This window comes from Bos javanicus, chromosome 11 (genome assembly GCF_032452875.1).
Source record: "Bos javanicus breed banteng chromosome 11, ARS-OSU_banteng_1.0, whole genome shotgun sequence".
Taxonomy (NCBI): domain Eukaryota; kingdom Metazoa; phylum Chordata; class Mammalia; order Artiodactyla; family Bovidae; genus Bos; species Bos javanicus.
Genome location: NC_083878.1, coordinates 38,100,132 through 38,118,438, shown reverse-complemented (window position 1 = coordinate 38,118,438; position 18,307 = coordinate 38,100,132). Strand labels below are relative to the sequence as shown.

General features: G+C 39.0%; 1 protein-coding gene across 3 annotated transcripts in view; it reads right to left on the bottom strand.

Moving 5' to 3' along the window:
- Nucleotides 1–226: 226 nt before the first annotated feature.
- CFAP36 (cilia and flagella associated protein 36) overlaps nucleotides 227–18,307 on the bottom strand; it is a 29,965-nt gene continuing 11,884 nt past the window's right edge. The window contains exons 4-10 of one of the 3 annotated variants that reach the window (XM_061432420.1): nucleotides 15,571–15,685; nucleotides 12,026–12,113; nucleotides 9,898–9,949; nucleotides 4,400–4,502; nucleotides 1,210–1,349; nucleotides 869–1,018; nucleotides 227–395 (exon numbers count right to left, since the gene is read on the bottom strand). In XM_061432420.1, the coding sequence (XP_061288404.1) occupies nucleotides 294–395; nucleotides 869–1,018; nucleotides 1,210–1,349; nucleotides 4,400–4,502; nucleotides 9,898–9,949; nucleotides 12,026–12,113; nucleotides 15,571–15,685 (750 nt within the window). In that variant the 3' untranslated portion in view covers nucleotides 227–293. The remainder of the gene's footprint in view (nucleotides 396–868; nucleotides 1,019–1,209; nucleotides 1,350–4,399; nucleotides 4,503–9,897; nucleotides 9,950–12,025; nucleotides 12,114–15,570; nucleotides 15,686–18,307) is intronic. The other 2 variants (XM_061432421.1, XM_061432422.1) reach the window with 2 other exon arrangements.

The window sequence follows — 18,307 nt, the reverse complement described above, 5'->3', positions numbered from 1 at the left end:
ATCACTGTATCCTTAGCATGCAGCACAGTGCTTATTAGCACAAACAAAAATGAATGAATGCACTATCGCTTGGCTTTCTATACCTTCTCTCCACAGAGAATATTATTCAGAAATTTGTATTGAACTGGTCTGCATAAGTAACCCACTGCCCTACACCTGAAGAGTTTAATAAAAGTAATCAGCTTATATTTGCATTTATAAACACAAGTCTCTGAAACTAAACAGGTTCAGTTTAAGGATTAAATAATTTATTTTTAAGAAATTTTGAACTGCTTGCTAAATTGTTCTTAAATTTACTTATTAATAACTTCTTCTTTAAGTTTCTCTGCAAGCAATCTCCTCTTTAGTAATGTTTGCTTCTCCTCTGCTGTCATTTCTGGTTTCTCTGTCATTTCCTTAAAAAAAAAAAAAAAAAAATATTGGCTACAGCAGATGATGGGTTCATTTGTCTAAAATTCCTAGCATACTGCCTTGAACAAATAGAGCATTCACAGTGAACTAAAGAAAAAAAAGCCACACATGGGCTGAGTCCCCTAAATTTCTTCTTTGTAAAAATCTCTTAGGGAAGCCTTTTAGAGGTGGTGGCTTAGGGTACTGATGCTGTTCTATGATAAAGTATTTCAAAAGGCTTCGGTAAAACAGACAGCTGACCCTTCAGTGTTCAAAGCAGGGCAAGTAAATCATAAAATTGCTATCATTTCTACCTCACAAAACCCTATCAACCCTTTCACTGCTGAGAAAAGACTTACTTTTCTCAGTGTAGCAGTGCTACACTGTCAGGGAGACTATTATGAATGTGTCTACAAGAGCACATACTCTGAATCCCACCACAGATGTGCAGATTTTCATATACTAGAGCTGGCCGTACCTCCACCTCCCCAGCAGGTTTTCCTTTCTGCTCCGAAGTTTGATTCTGCTTAATCTTCATGTCCTTCCTCATGGACATCAACTTATCTCTCTTCTGTTTTAGATAGTGTTCCCGCTGGCGGAGCTCTTCTGTTCGAAGTGTTGATAAATTCTGGGTCAAATGAGAGCAGGAACTATTTAAATTCAAGACTGCATAATAAGTGGCACAGATACCCACTGACTGATCAAATTAGAAGCTTGAGTCCAAGACCATTATAAAAGCTGGGTGTCTATGGCCATTTACAGTGTTTCTAGTACTTTGTCATTTGCTCATAGTTCTTAAAAAAGAATGTTTTCACTTACTGCTATTGGTCCCTCCATGCTTGCATGTTCGAAGCCAGGAATCTTCAGGCCTTTTTGTGGGAGAGAGGAAGTTTCAGGCAACATTTCCAGCTTTCTTGTCAAAGGTTGCACTGATTGATTAGCAAAATGCACTTTAACTTCTGGTAGTAATTAGAGAGACCAATTAGAATATATTAAGTTATGCTAGACTTACCAAAATGAGCTAATGTTAATAATACTTGGGTTTTTTCTCTCATTCATTCACAAGCGTTGGTTCAGTGCCTCTGTTGTGCTAGGCACTGGGTGAAAACAAATAATCATGGTCTCGGGCCTCAAGGAGCTTTAACTATGGTTTCTTGTTGGCATTTTGACAGATACCAAGCTCCTGCTGTTTGGTACTATAGCTACAAAAAGATCTAATTCTTGTCTAAAGATTAGAACTATTGTAATACAAGGTTGCCATATAAGCCAGGTAAAGAATCCACCTGCCAATATAGGAGATGCAGGGTTTGATTCCTGGTTCAGGAAGATCCCCTGGAGAAAGAAATGGCAACCCATTCCAATATTCCTGCCTGGGAAATATCATGAACAGAGGAGCCTGGCCAGCTACAGTCCATGGGATTGCAAAGAGTCAGAAATGACCTGCCGAATAAAGTGCACTAAAATCCCTTACTAACAGTGTAACTGTCCTTCAAACTTTGGCCTGCAGGCAAAAACTGTTAAGTGACCTTGTATTTGCAGAACAATTAATATAAAGCTACAAGTAGTATCAGTAAGGTGTAAGTATATCCTAAAGATAACTATAAACCTACTAACATAATAAGAAAATGTAAAGATTTTAAAGTAAGTAGAATTTGGAAGCAGATGTAACATGAGCACTCAACACCTTCCAATTATCTGGTAACTGTGCCAAGAGACGAGATTAACATGCTAATTGCTTTTCTGAGCCATTTTTTATTATAAGGTGGGGATTTTAAAGACAAACATTTTCACTATAATACATGGACTACGAAAGACAGCAAGTGAGAGCAAAGACTCACATAAAAATGATGCCAAGAACTAAAGGCATGATGGGAGAACATGATATACATGTCTCTAAACAATTAAAAATCTTGCCAGCACAGTAAAACCCGAAATAGAACTTTGCATGAGCAAGAAATTTGCCCAAGGACCACTGTTTAGCACGGGGTGAGCAGACTGACTGTAGGGCCAAGGAGGTTAGAGGAAAAGTTCTTCGGGCTCTTGGACTGAAAGGGAAGTTTCCATGAAAGAGATGAGGCTGCCGTTAACACTCCAACCAACCTATACAGGAAGCTACAGGACTATCTATAAGAGAAACGAAGATGAGCTTCATTCAACAAGTTGGTCAAAATATGCAAAGTTAAAATGCCATTCATATGATAATGACTTTAAGCAGAGATGGACTTGAACCACAGAGCTGGGCGCATGGGGTAGGGTGGGGGAGATTCCAGGCACATAAGCATTTCTATTCATGTACTTGTTCTGGACAGTTCCTGCCTTCAGTTTGTTGTCATAAACATCTTTTATATTCTAACTTGAACCTAGAGAAAAAAATGCCTGAGGCCAAAATACGTAGCTTGTCTAATTTCTATGAATAGAGACTCGAAAAGCCAGCTAGCTTAAAGGAAAATCACATGATCACTGGCAACCCTGAATCTACCGAAAAACAGAAGTTACCCATTTCTAGCAGGAACCAAGGAAAGATGTGGGCAATGGGATAAGCAGGAAGCCAAACACCTTTATGATTCCTCCCACGTTAGGCCTTTCTCTTGGGCTCCTATCACTTTGTATAAAGCGATTCCCTGGAATATCAGATATACTCATTTTTTAAAAATAGAACAGTTTTTAAAACTTAAAGTCATTACTTTTAAAATTACCTTCCATTGTTTCTCTGTTAATGTGCATAACTGAGTTACAAATGGTTTGAAATTAAGATTTTTATAGCTTAATAGTCTGATAAGCAAATATATTCAAATTATGTCAGACATGAGATTTGAACAGTACATGTACTTGTGTGTTTTAGTTGCTCAGTCATGTCCGACTCTCTGCGACCCCATGGACTGTAGCTCGCCAGGCTCCTCTGTCTATGGAATTCTCCAGGCAAGAGTACTGCAGTGGGTTGCCATTCCTTTCTCCAAGGGATCTTCCTGACCCAGGCCTCAAACCCAGGTCTCCCACATTGCAGAAGATTCTTTACCATCTGAGCCAAATCTAAATTATTAGATTTGCTAAGAATCAAAAAGCAAGTTAAATTTATAAAACTGCTTCTGTTTCACATGCCCATTATTTTATCAACTAAGAATACAGTTCCTTAAATTAGTTGATAAACATCAAACCTATCTATCTCAATTATAAAACTTCTGCAAAGTGCAGAAAAATACAAGACTTGAAGTCAGAAGACCAAGGGAAGTCACAGTCTCACTATTTAAGAGCTCAGTTACTTTGGACATCACTAAACTTCCTTGAATTTCTAGTTTAAAAAAATAAAAGAAAAGTAAGGATCATAATATCTACCTCATGGAGTTACAGGGTTTTTAAATTGAGAAAAGGACATGTATCTAAAAAATGTAGAAATCCAAAATAAAAATGAGCTACATACATCATCATATTCAAGTTCTGCTTCAGAATTACCTCTCTTATACAACAAATCAGAATACTGAAAATGGTTTCCCACATACTTAACAAGATCATCTACTAACATTTCCCACAAGGAGTCTCCTCAATTTTAGTTTCAATGACAGTTTAAGACTAAATTTCTGAACAAACTGGATACCTTTTAGTTACTGTGTTTTAATTCACTAGGAAAATAAATTAATATTATCTTTCCATGTTCAGCTTCTAACTTCCACACATCATCTGATTGTGATAAAAGAAGAAAGTAGCAAATGTTACATGACCATACCTTGAATGCTGTAGTCATGGCCTACAGGCTGGGGGCTTCCCCAAGGAATTCTGCTCACTGCTCTGGGTTCCAAGCTTCACTTAGAAATTTAGGGGCTACACCCTCTCTGTCAGCTGAATATCTCCTATAGGCAATCTCTTTAGCTAAATTCACAAAGAGCATTAAACACCAATGGCCACTGAACCTCACAGGGTTTTTGAAGCTGAAGCATGTATGAGAAAACAACACACTCTTAACAATGTTTAAGTATTCATATTATTCAGAAATTTCGCTACACGTCAACCTTACCTGACGCTGGGTGTGCAAAATGTTCACCATCCCCTTGGGAATTACTCATTTTTGCCGTTTCATTGGCCTGCATCGGATGCTCTTCTGTTTTGGCCTCTGATAACTTCAGGCATCAAGAACACAATTTAGAAAATATTTTAGATTAATTTTGAATCATTAACTACTTAACAGATTCAAACATATTAGTTTCAAAAATTACTGTCTACTAAAAAGAAGATTGAGCACCACAGAATTGATGCTTTAACTTAAAATAATCTAAAAAATACAATAATAATAATACCAGTACTCTGACATGCCTGAAGCAGCCACAAACTGATTTACAGCACACCTACTTTTATTGCACTTCAACTTACTGTCTTTACTACTGTGTTGTTTTTTTGTTTGTTTTTTCTTTTTTACAAACTGAAGGTTTGTGGCAATTCTGCATCAAGCAAGTCTATAGGCACCATTTTTCCAACAGCATTTGCTCACTATGTCTCTGTGTCACATTTTGGTAATTCTTGCAATATTTTCAACTTTTTCATTATCATTTATTATCATATCACCAGTGATCAGTGACCTTTGACATTACTATTGTGCCTGTTTTGGGGCACCACAAATCGCAGCCTTATATATGAGACAGTGAACTTAACAGACGAAAGTTGTGTGTTTTCTGACTGCTCCACTAACCGGTTGTTCCCTTACTTCTCTCCCTCTTCTCAGACCTTCCTATTCCTTGAGACACAAAAATGCTGAAATTAGGCCAATTAATAACCCTACAGCGGCCTCTAAGTGTTCAAGTGAAAGGAAAAGTCAGAGGTCTCTCACTTTAAATCAAAAGCTAGAAATGATTACATTTAGTGAGGAGGTGTGTTGAAAGCTAAAACAGATCAAAGGCTACGCCTCTTGCACCAAACAGTTAACCAAGTTGTTAACGCAAAGGGAAAGCTCTTGAGGAAATTAAAACTGCTACTCCAGTGGACACAACTGATATGAAAGTGAAACAGCCTTACTGCTGATATGGAGAAAGTCTTAGTGGTCTGGACAGAAGAACAAGCCAGCCACAACATTCCTTTAAGCCCAAGGCTTAATCCAGAGCAAGGTTCTATAAAGGCTGAGAGGGGTGAGGAAGTTGCAGAAGAAAAGTGTGAAGCTAGCAGAGGGTGGTTCATGAGATTGAAGAAAAGAAGCTGCCTCTGCAACACACAAGCACAGGGTGAGGCAGCAAGTGCTAATGCAGAAGCTGGGACAAGCCATCCAGAAGATCTCACGAACAAAACTAATGAAGGCGGCTCAGTGGTAAAGAATCTGTCGGCCAATGCAAGAGACACAGGTTTAATCCCTGGATCAGGAAGATGCTCTGGAGAAGGAAATGGCAAACCACTCCAGTATTCTTGCCTGGGAAATCCCATGGACAGAGGAAACTGGTGGGCTACAGTCCAAGGGGTTGCAAAAGAGTTGGACACAACTTAGTAATTACAACAACAACACTATCAGCAGATTTTTAATGTAGATGAAACAGCCTACCACTGGAAGAAGATGCTATCTAGGACTTTCATAGAAAGTGAGGATAAGTCAATGCCCAGCTTAAAAGCTTCAAAGGACATACTGTCTTATTAGAGGCTAATGCATAATAAGGCCCTTAAGTTCAGTTCAGTCACTCGGTCATGTCCGACTCTTTGCGACCCCATGGACTGCAGCACGCCAGGCCTCTCTGCCCATCACCAACTCCCAGAGTTTATCCAAACTCATGTCCATTGAGTCGGTGATGCTATCCAACCATCTCATCCTCTGTCATCCCCTTCTCCTCCTGCCTTCAATCTTTGCCAGCATCAAGGTCTTTTGAAATGAGTCAGCTCTTCGCATCAGGTGGCCAAAGTATTGGAGTTTCAGCTTCAACATCAGTCCTTCCAATGAACACTCAGGACTGATCTCCTTTAGGATGGACTGGTTGGATCTCTTTGCAGTTCAAGGGACTTTCAAGAGTCTTCTCCAACACCACAGGTCAAAAGCATAAATTCTTTGGTACTCAGCTTTCTTTATAGTCCAACTATCACATCCATACATAACCTCTGGAAAAACCACAGCCTTGACTAGATGGACCTTTGTTGACAAAGTAATGTCTCTGCTTTTTAATACGCTGTCTAGGTTGGTCATAACTTTTCTTCCAAGGAGTAAGCGTCTTTTAACTTCATGGCTGCAATCACCATCTGCAGTGATTTTGGAGCCCCAAAAAATAAAGTCTGACACTGTTTCCCCATCTTTTTGTTGTTTTGTTTTGTTTCCCCATCTATTTGCCATGAAGTGATGGGACCTGATGCCATGATCTTAGTTTTCTGAATGTTGAGCTTTAAGCCAACTTTTTCCTCTCCTCTTTCACTTTCATCAAGAGGCTCTTTAGTTCTTCTTCACTTTCTGCCATAAGGGTGGTGTCATCTGCATATCTGAGGTTATTGATATTTCTCCTGGCAATCTTGATTCCAGCTTGTGCTTCATCCAGCCCAGCGTTTCTTATGATGTACTCTGCATGTAAGTTAAATAAGCAGGGTAACAATATACAGCCTTGACACACTGCTTTTCCTATTTGCAAGCAGTTTGTTGTTCCATGTCCAGTTCTAACTGTTGCTTCCCGACCTACATACAGATTTCTCAAGGCCCTTAAGAACTATGGTAAATCTACTCTCCCTGTGCTTTATCAGTGGAACAACAAAGCCTAGATGATAACACATCTGTTAACAACATGGTTTACTAAATATCTGAAGCCCACTGTTGAGACCTACTCCTCCAAAAAAGAAAAAAAGATTCCATACAAAATATTACTACTCATTGACAGTGCACCTGGACATCCAAGAGCTCTGACGGAGAGGTACAAGATTCAAGTTGTTTTCATGTCTGCTACACAGCTCATGATGCCAATGCTGAAGCTCTAATACTTTGGCCACCTGAGGCAAAGAGCCAACTCACTGGAAAAAACTCTGATGCTGGGAAAGATTGGAGAGAGGAGGAGAAGGGGATGACAGAGGATGAGATGGTTGTATGGCATCACCAACTCAAAGAATGTGAGTTTGAGCAAGCTCTGGGAGGTGGTGAAGGACAGGAAGACCTGGTGTGCTGCAGTCCATGGGGTCACAAAGAGTCAGATACAACTGAGCAACTGAACAACAACAACACACAGCTCATGGATCAAGGAGCAATTTCAACTTTCAAGCCTTATTCTTTAAGAAATGTATTTCATAAGGCTACAGAGGCCATAGATAGTGATTCCTCTCATGGATCTGAGAAAAGGCAATTGCAAACCTTCTGGAGAGAATTTACCAGTTTAGATGCCATTAACAACCTCTGTGATTCATTGGGAAGAGGTAGAAATAACAACATTAACAGGAGTTTGGAAGAAGTTGATTCTACTCCTCATGGATGACTTAAGAGGAGTTCAAGACTTCAGTGCAGGAAGTAATTACAGATGTGGACGAAACAGCAGGAGAACCAGAATTAGAATTGGAGCCTGAAGGTGTGCCTGAATAGCTATAATTTCATGACAAAATTTTAAAGTGTCAGGGAGTTGCTTCTTATGTGTAAGCAAAGAAAATGGTTGCCTGAGGCAATCTGCTCCCAGGGAAGATGCTGTTGAAATGACAACAAAGGATTTAGAACATTACACAAATTTAGTTGATAAAAGTAGCAGCCAGGTTTGAGAAGACTGACTCCAAAACTGAAAGAAGTTCTACTGTGGGTAAAATACAATCAAACAGCACTTCATGCTACAGTGAGATTGTTCATGAAAGGAAGAGTTAAATACTGCAGCAAACTTCACTGTTGTCTTATTTTAAGAAACTGCCACAACCATCCCAACCTTCAGCAGCCACCACCCTGGTCAGTCAGCAGCCATCAGCACAGAGGCAGGACCTTCCACCAGCAAAAAAATTACAACTCGCCAAAGGCTCAGATGATGGTCAGCATTTTTTAGAAATAAAATAATTTTTAATAAAGATATGTACATAATTTTTAGACATAATGCCATTGCACAATTAAAAGACTACAGTTTAGTGTAAACTAACTTTTATATGTGCTCAGAAACCAAAATACATTTGTGATTTATTGTATTATTATCTTCACTTTATTGCAGTAGTCTAGAACCAAACTCACATCTCTCAGGTATGCCTATATTTCCCCATTTCTAAAATAAGATGCTGCATTTAAACCAAAGAAATCACTTAAATCTTGGAAAGAACTATGTAAAATAATTCATTTTTCCATAAAAATAGGAAAATCCAATCGCATGTAACTTTTTAGGTAATTCATGGATACCTGCGTCATAAGTTTCTATATATGCTGAGTGATGGAAACACAAGGACTGAAATTATTATCAGCTCTACTTTTGTGTGTTTGAAAATTTCCGTTAAAAAAAGTCTAAAAAAAAAGCATATGACCCTAAAACATATTATTATTCAAGAATCCTGATATAGTTTATTTATAAATCAGAAAGTTAAGACTGTCTTCTTCTTCTTTTTTTTTCCTGGCCACATCACGCAGCTTGCAGGATCTTAATTCCCCAACGAGGGATAGAACCTAGGCCCACAGCAGTGAAAGCACTAAGTTCAAATCCCTGGGCCACCAGGGAATTCCCAATACTACTGTCTACTGATAACAGTTCTGAATAGTTTCTGTTCTATATTCTTATATTAAAAAATAGTATTATCTATGAATTTCACCTCCACTTACTGAAAGGATAGTTAGTCAAAAAGAAATAAATCCCCAGTAAATCCTAAAAATCTCTCTTCTGCTCTTCATTGGGTACCTTGGAGTAAAATAGGTTTTTTCAAAGACAGTAAACGATACAAGCATGAATCACAGTGATTGAGGAAAAAAAAGGAAAATGACTATCAAGTGACTGAGAATTAGTTTATATTAGTTTTCCCTCTCCGGGGAGATTTGGGAAAATGTGGAAAGAGAGGCAGCTAGAAAAGGGGGGAGGAAAAAATAAATGTTAGTTTCCTTCACCTCAACCAGATACATGTTTAATTTTTCCTTAGGAAAAATTAGGCACTTTAGGGAAACCGTTTTTAATGAAAGAACAGTACACCAGGAAATGTGAAACTGAGTCATTCTGCTTCAAGCTGGCAGCGTTAAAGTCTACAGGGGACCCTCAATAGTAACTGCAGCTGCTGTTTCAAAACAGTAAAGGAATCAAAGCAAGTGGGGAAGTCAAATATTTTCTTAATCTTCTTTTATTCATAAAATTAACGGGAATTTCTATTAAAAATTCCCCCAAATATGAATAGTATTAAGTTTTTTTGGAGTGAATAATCTCATTCTTTACTGAGAATTTAAAAGGCAGGTCATTGGACAAATTATAAAGTGAATAAAGAAGTATAAATGCTCAGAACCACCAAGAAAATATGAATACTCTGAGGAACTGTGTCATTTCACCTAAGCTTAAACTTTAACAGAAATCCTAGGTGTGAACTTAAGGGATAACAGCAATGAAATACGTCTATTATATGAGTATGTTTTATAGGCACCTGCTTTTTTCTCTTCCTTTCTTCCTCCTGGTCATACTCCTCTTTTGATTTTCTGAAATACACAAAAATAAAGTAGAAAAGTAAACTTTCTCTTTTGGTCAAAGAACAAATATTCAACAAGCAACATACTAACCAAAGCGTACAATATATGCAAAGAATTTTGGAAACAAAGATGGAAATAATCAGGCTTCACTTAAAGCAGCTTACAATCAACTGAGAAAGACATACACAGACATAAACAGCATAATATGGTTAGCTACACAAAACACAGGTTTACTCATATCCTGTGTGAAGGACTTCTGGCTGAACAAAATTCAACAGGTTTGAAATTCTAAACCCAAATCTGAATGGCAAATTCCATGAATATGGATTCTGATCTCTTACTTTAGACAGATCAGTTACATGTCCCCTGATAAGATCCATTTCTCTCCTCATTTTAGTTTTTCCATGGCAGATGAGCTATCACAAAGCTCTCCTGATGCCCTTACACCAAAGCCTTATCAGCTTTGTAAACTGCTCACAAAGGCCATCTGATTTAGGAAAATAGCCAAGTCAGCTCTCTTACATGTCCATAACTAAGTTCCACTGTTTATACAGTAGCACACCCCCACCAAAAGCCTACAGAAAATAAAATCTAGAAGTATAATACTGACCAGGTTTCAAACTACCAATCAACCAACAGAAGCAACCAGTATAAGTCAAAACTACCAGTCTTCTAAACCAACTACCGAATATCCTGAACTCTTCCAGTCTGTAAACTCAAAGCTCTCTGTGTTGTCTCAGGCTCCTATATGCCCTCACCTGGCACGCAGGAAAGGAGGACTTGGCAGGAAAGGCCTAGGTTCAGCCACACATTTGCCTCCCTCCCCACACTCACGCAAATCCCCTGAAATGAAGGACTAAATCCTAGAGCTCCTGCCACAAACTCCCACTAGGCCCACCCTCCTAACCACCTCCCTCCTGCTTTGGAACTGTGGACAAGTTGGGAAGGTGGGAGGACCACAGGATGCTTGAAGATTGTCACGTATGTGGTTAGAATGCAGAGCCAGGGCCCCTGAAGGCCAAGGTTCCACTCTGCAGGGGACACAGCAGCTGTAGGAATCCTTTTGCCTTAAACCTATACATCCCCATAGACTTAAATATTACATGCTGCAATTGCCCCTCCCTTCTCAAACTCCCATAGAGGTCAGGGGACAACAGGCTTTAGGGGTAAAAAAAAAAATCCCCTTTACTGGACTGCACATTCCATGCCAGGCATTTGTCTGACAAACACATAATAGATAAGAAAGTGAAAGTCGCTCAGTCATGTCCAACTCTTTGCAACCCTATGAACTATACAGTCCATGGAATTCTCCAGGCCAGAACACTGGAGTGGGTAGCCTTTCCCTTCTCTAGGGGATCTTCCAAACCCAGGGATTGAACCCAGGTCTCCCACATTGCAGGCAGATTCTTTACCAGCTGAGCCACAAGGGAAGCCCATATATAAGAGGTGCAAGTAGTCAGCTATTTGGTCTGTGGAGCCTGGATGTCCAGCCTTCTACCATGAGACACCTGTCATGAGCCTCCTCTAATACCAAGATCCAGAAGCCATGCGGTCTCCTGCTCAGCTCAGGCCACAACAGCCCTTCCAAGCATCAGACTGCATCTACCGTACCTTGTTTCAATTGATGGCTAGTTTCCTAGGCCCATGATGTGAGTGGAAGAAGACCCTCCCATTTGGGCTGATGTGTCTATTAAGAAATGTAATACATACATGAGTGAGTGAAGTCACTCAGTCGTGTCCAACTCTTTGCAACCCTGTGGACTGTACCCCACCAGGCTCCTCCGTCCATGGGATTCTCCAGGCAGGAATACTGGAGTGGGTTGCCATTTCCTTCTCCAGGGGCTCTTCCCCACCCAGGGATCAAACCCAGGTCTCCCGCATTGCAGGCAGATGCTTTAACCTCTGAGCCACCAGGGAAGCCAATACATACATAGTTATAACAAATAAAGTGATAAATCATGTTCATGATCTTTAGGAAAGAATTTAGATATTTTACTAGTTCACAGTATTTTTTGGGTAAAAAGTTTACGTACAGATCATATCGCAATGTTATTAATGATCCATTCAAATAATTAAAGAGGATACCTAAGAACTTCTTTCAGGATTTTCATCTCTTCCTGTTCAAGGTCACTGACCACATCAGAACCATCTGTTAAGCAGTCAGGTAATACACCTGTTCAAAACCAGAGATCACACAGGAGAATATCAACTCAACTGAAAACATTTTATTTCTCACTATTCTAGTTCATCAAGAAGTACAAAGTAGTTTATTAAGATCTATCACTTAAAAAAAATGTTTTATGCTATTATATTTTATCTTTTTAACTATGGTCTTTTTAACTTTTTCTTCTTTTAAGGAATCAGCTCCACAAACAAAACAAAACAAAACAAAAAACCTCACAACTTTACCTAGAAATGACTCTTGGTAGCCATGTATTGTCTGTTTAAAATAATAATAATATGATAATAGAAATTAATTAATATAATCTATTGTCTTCCATAATCATATACTACACAGGACATACACAATGAAATTAACAAGCTCCTAATAATGAAACTATGCTCTCAGAAGTATTATTTAAAAGGGAAAAGAGTTTACAAAGCAATATATAAAATACTTTGTTAATTGAAACAGCATGTTAACACTCTTCATTCATACTACAACATATGCTACCAAAAGAGCCCTGCTTACTACATGCAAAAAAGCATGGTGCTAAGCACTTAAGGGGAATATAAAGATGAATAAAACAGTCTCTGCTCTCAGACCTTCTATTCAGATATTGGGCTAATAACTATAAACTAGAGCAGTACCAACTTTAGCCCAAGGCAGAACAATTTATGGCAAGTAATTTTAAGTATTGGTTTAATTTACTTTATTACCTATATCTTCCTGATAAGCAGGTAGATGATAATAAGTGTTCTGCTTTTATCTGTAATTAGTATATTCCCAAAACATTAACAGTATATCCCCTAATTTTTACCTTTCATTTCTTTATCCATATATGATGATGGGATTTTGGATCTGTTCTAAATTAAAGTAGCTTTATTATTCTAATGCCCTTGATGTTGAAGTACATTTTAAATTAAACTTTTCATTTTGAGATAATTGCAGATTCACATGCAGTTGTAAGAAATAATACAGAGAGATGCTATGCACTCTTTACCCAGGTTCCCTCAGTGAAACATCTTTGAAAACTGTAGTATAGTATCACAACCAGAAAACTGACTTCTATATAACCCACTGATCTTAAGTGCATTTTTGCTTAGTCAAAAGCTACATAATTAGTATTCTCCTACTGATCTAAGGAAAATTTTAAAAACTAAGGAAAGAATAAAACAACAGTGTGCAATACTTCAAAACCATCAAAATATTGCTCTGATTTGCACTTGTCCCAAATTCTTTGATAAGATACAACCAGAATTCCTAGAGCCTTTGAATTTTTCTCACACAAACAGTCTGCAGTTTTGAGTATAATCAACTTTGTTCTAAGGTACTTTCCCCTGGATTTATGTTAAGTGAGATACTTAAATACAAGTATTAAAAATTCTGTGGCAGAAACTAAGTATTAGTTTATGTTTAAATGTAAGCAAACTGTCCCACCCTGCAGTTTGACTGCAGCAGCATTCCACATCATTCCCCTGGTCCTCCCTTGCTAATAGAAGCCATCTGTGTGCAGCTACCAGGCAGCCAAGTACTTAGAGGCAGGGCCCAGCCCCACCCCACAAGAGTGAGTCATGATTTAAGCCAATCACCATGGTCTCATTTCCCCCTGCCAGAGGGTTTATAAAGCCATGTGAATCCAATCCTGACCAATAGGACCTGAGAGGAAAATTCCTAAGGGGCTTCTATGAACATGTTGTCTTGCTTATAAAAGGAGATGTACAGGAAGAAGCATTGCTTTTCTTCAAGAGATATTGTTGAGTGTACACTCAATGACGCTCGAGTGCAATCATGAAAGAAGATCCTGAGAACGGCAGAGTAAAAGTGGAAGAGTGTCAAGGTCCTTGAAAACATCACTGAGCCCCACCAAATGAACCAAGCCTGGACCTGTCTGTCTTCCTTCCCTTCCTCTACTTCTGGTTCTGTGAGATGACAATTTCTTATTGCTTAGGCCATTTTCTCTGAGGTATTTTGCTAATGGCAACTTGAGGTACCCAGCTGATACAAGCTATGGTTACCTGTTCTCTTTTAATTAAAATTTCCTTGTTTCCAGTTAAATTCTAAAGACTGCAGAGTGCCATTATCAAGTTTCCTATTTCTTTTATCAAAAGGTCCCCTAAAGCAATGTGAAATAACATAAAGTAATTATTCAGATTCTCTATCCTATAGGTCAGAATAAAAAGCATAGTTGCAGGAAAACACAAGAGAAAAGGATCATATGAAGCAAACCATGGTAGAGAAACAAAGAGAAAGAGACTGTTTTCCAAACTTTACACAAAAGCTGCAGTTCAATGTCATGCATTGTTCAGGGTTAGGGTGGTATTATCTCCACATCATGTGCAACAGTCTTTCCTGCTGTGAAATGCATTTTAGAGAATAGATATGATGGTGGTTGGCTCTAGGGGTATGGTCTTTACTCACTTCAGGCAAATGAGAGGAGAACCCACAACAGTCTAACCCACAACAGACCCTCCAACAATCTAATGTTTGCCACGTAACAACAGAAGCCCTATTGCTGCATATGCCAGACCCTTAAAAGCAAATAGTACAACTAAACTATAGCTCTAATATGCTCAAGAAATAAGCAAAGAAAAGGCCCCACTGCCAAACCATTAGAGAGTATATAGGCATGATAAGGAATATCTGTGGCAATCTATTAAGCAAAGGAACACACAGGTATTAAGGTCACTAGAGTCCGAAATGGGAAACTTAGATATGCATCTGGGTTGAAAAAGAGATAGTACAGTAACAAGAAGTATGGTTAGAAACTCTGATGTTTTGAATCAAGATGTCAAGTAGAATTCAAGTACACAGGAAGGGAAGAAAAGCAGGAAGAGCTAGGAAAAAACTGAGTTCAGGTAGAGAATTAAGGAAAGGATAAAGCTAAAGGTGGTCACCAGGACTGTGGGCTGTTTCCTCTTCAGCCTTATGGTGGCATAATGCTATCTGCCCACTGTCCTAGTTCTCAGTGCCACCCCAAGACCAGCAGCTTCAGCATCAGCTAGGAACTTGTTAAAAATACGAAGTACTAGGCCCCACTCCAGACCTACTGAGTCAGAAACTGGGACACAGGCATGGGTTTCAACAACCCCTCAACTGCTTCTAATTGCTCACTAAAGCTTTAGAACCACTGTCTTCGATAAGCCAGGAGGGAAAAAGTAACTGTACATTCAACAGTAACTGTAACTGTGACCACGCAAAAATACTGACTTTCATAAACATGATGGCTGAGCAGAAAAACTGAGCTCTCTGAAACCTAAAACGTTAAATCAAATTCTGCTCTGCTTTCTTTGAGATTTCAACCAATCAGTTATCAGGAAGTTTACACTCTAGTATCTCTTAAGTCAGTCTTAGATTTTCAAACTTGAAATAAATTTATACAAAACAGCAACGTTAAGATCATATTAGTTAAAACTAACACCAAAACAAAATGCACTTAGCACTTAGATTTCTAAATTCAACCTTTTACCATTTCTCTCTTGAATTATTCGAATGGCTTGCAGCTGCATTTCAGTATTTTTCTCGACCATCATTGCTTTAAAGATAGTAAAATCTTCTGCTGCCAATACAGGTTGCAAAATGGCCTGTGGAAAGAAGTCAGGAAGTTACAGAACTATTTCCCACACACTCAAATCATTTCCACTGCAAAAAGTGCATTAAATTCAAGAATGCTGCATTATTATTTATGACTAGATGACTCAAAAGGACAATTTTAAGATTTTTTTCTAAAAGCCTTTAAAGTAGGGTTCTCAAGAGGCTGATCTTCCAACCCCTCCCACCCCCACAAGGCTGGGGCACACAAGACACATTTTCCAAATGAGCCAGTGCTGAGCAACGCTGATAAACAACACAGGAATGAGTCTTACTCTTTTAAAGTTACCACTTCAGTATACAAATCTGTTTTTCAGTCAAAATAATGATAACTATTTGGTTTAGACTCTGTCAATCTGAAATTTGGGGCTTCCCTGGTGGCTCAGTGGTACAGAATCCTCCTGCCAATCCAGGAGATGTGGGTTCAGTCCCTGGGTCAGGAAGATCTCCTGGAGGAGGAAATGGCAACCCACTCCAGTATTTTTGCCTGGAAAATCCCATGGACAGAGGAGCCTGGTGGCTACAATCCATGGGGTCACAAAAGAATCGGACACAACTTAGTGACTAAACAACAACCACCTGAAATTTACTGTTTAGTGATAAAGCAGTAAGTGCAAATAATCCTTTAATTAATAAAACTGCCAAATTAAATAAGAATAAATGCCAAAATTCACTTCATGGCAAATAGATGGGGAAACAGTGAAAGACTTTATTTTCTTGGGCTCCAAAATCACTGAAGATGGTGACTGCAACCATGAAATTAAAAGACATTTGCTCCTTGGAAGAAAAGCTGACTGAGATAGCAAATATTAAAAAGCAGAGATATTACTTTACCAACAAAGGTCCGTCTAATCAAAGCTATGGTTTTTCCAGTAGTCGTGTATGGATGTGAGAGTTGGACTACAAAGAAAGCTGAGTGCTGAAGAAATGATGCTTTTGAACTGTGGTGTTGGAGAAGACTCTTGAGAGTCCCTTGGACTGCAAGGAGATCAAACCAATCAATCCTAAAAGAAATCAGTCCTGAATATTCATTGGAAGGACTGATGCTGAAGCTGAAGCTCCAATACTTTGGCCAACTGATGCGAAGAGCTGACAGTGGAAAAGACTCTGATGCTGGGAAAGACTGAAGGCACAAGGAGAAGGGGATAACAGAGGATGAGATGGTCAGATGTCATCACTGACTCAACAGACATGAGTTTGAGCAAGCTCCAGGAGTTGGTAATGCATAGGGAAGCCTGGCATGCTGCAGTCCATGGGGTCGCAAAGAGTCAGACATGACTGAGACACTGAACTGAGTGAAATGCCAAAAAAATGGGAGTCTGGAAAATAAGCGTAATGTGGTAGGAATAATGTGAGAACACAACAGGAGTAGTCCTATAGGCAAAAAGTTTCATGGAAGAGACAGAAATTATGTGAAATCTTTTTCTAGATGAAACTTAAGTGTAATAAATTAAGAAACAATAACAGTATCTACCCTGCACTGTGCTGTGCTTAGTCACTCAGTAGTGTCCAACTGTTTGCAACCCCATAGGCTGTAGCCTGCCAGGCTCCTCTGTCCATGGGGATTCTCTAGGCAAGAATACTGGAGTGGGTTGTCATGTCCTCCTCATCTACCCTAGAGCACCCAAATTAACACTCCTTTAGCTACACAGAACTACAAAGAACTATTATTATATAAAAAAGCAAACAAATTCCCAAGCCAATCAGTAAGGAGAATAAGCTTTGAAATGCATGAAAACCCAGAAGAAAACACTCAGACCTTATTCACCTTACTAAACCTTATTTCAAGCTTTACATGACATTCATGAAAAAGCCGACCACAGGAATCACACAGAGGCAACCAAGGGTGTGCTACTGTTCACCAGGTAGGCAGCAGTGATAATGTCAAAGACACATCGCAACAAATGTTCCATCAAAGAGTGCTAAGCAAAGAGGAAGGAGTCGCTCCAGCAGCAACCAGCTCACATTCCAGACAAAAGCAATACAGTCAAACAAAATAAAGTGCAAAAGTAGTGACATTTACAAGGAGTCAACTGTAGGAAAAAAAAGAAAGTTTCTAGTCCTTTAAATTCACATATACTGTTCAAAAGGCCAAGGGCAGGGGCCGGCAAACAGGCTTCATTGGTGTTTACCCGAAAGTTATAGCCCATTGAGCAGTATTAAAGACAAGTGCAGTATAAAATAGACCAGTGAGAGACTACTATATAGCACAGGGAACTCTGTGGTGCTCTGTGGTGACCTAAATGGGAAGGAAATCCAGAAAAAGAGGGGATAGATGTATGTACACATTATGGTCGATTCACTTCACTATATAGCAGAAACTGACACAGCCATGTAAAGTAACTAAACCCCAATTTAAAAAATAATTTTTAAATTTCCTTTAAAAATAAAAAATATTTAAATAAAGACAACTGTAGCCAGCCTGTGTAATAGAGTTAGTATATCTGATCTGCCAGGGAACCTTTGTGGGATTATACAACCACATAACATTGTTCTTGGTCTTCTTAGACTTATCAGTAATATCAAGTTCTCTATCCTCATCACTGACAAACACTTGAAGGGCGCTGCTGCTGATGGCATTGTGTCAGCTAGAGCTATCAGCAAGTCTGCATTTG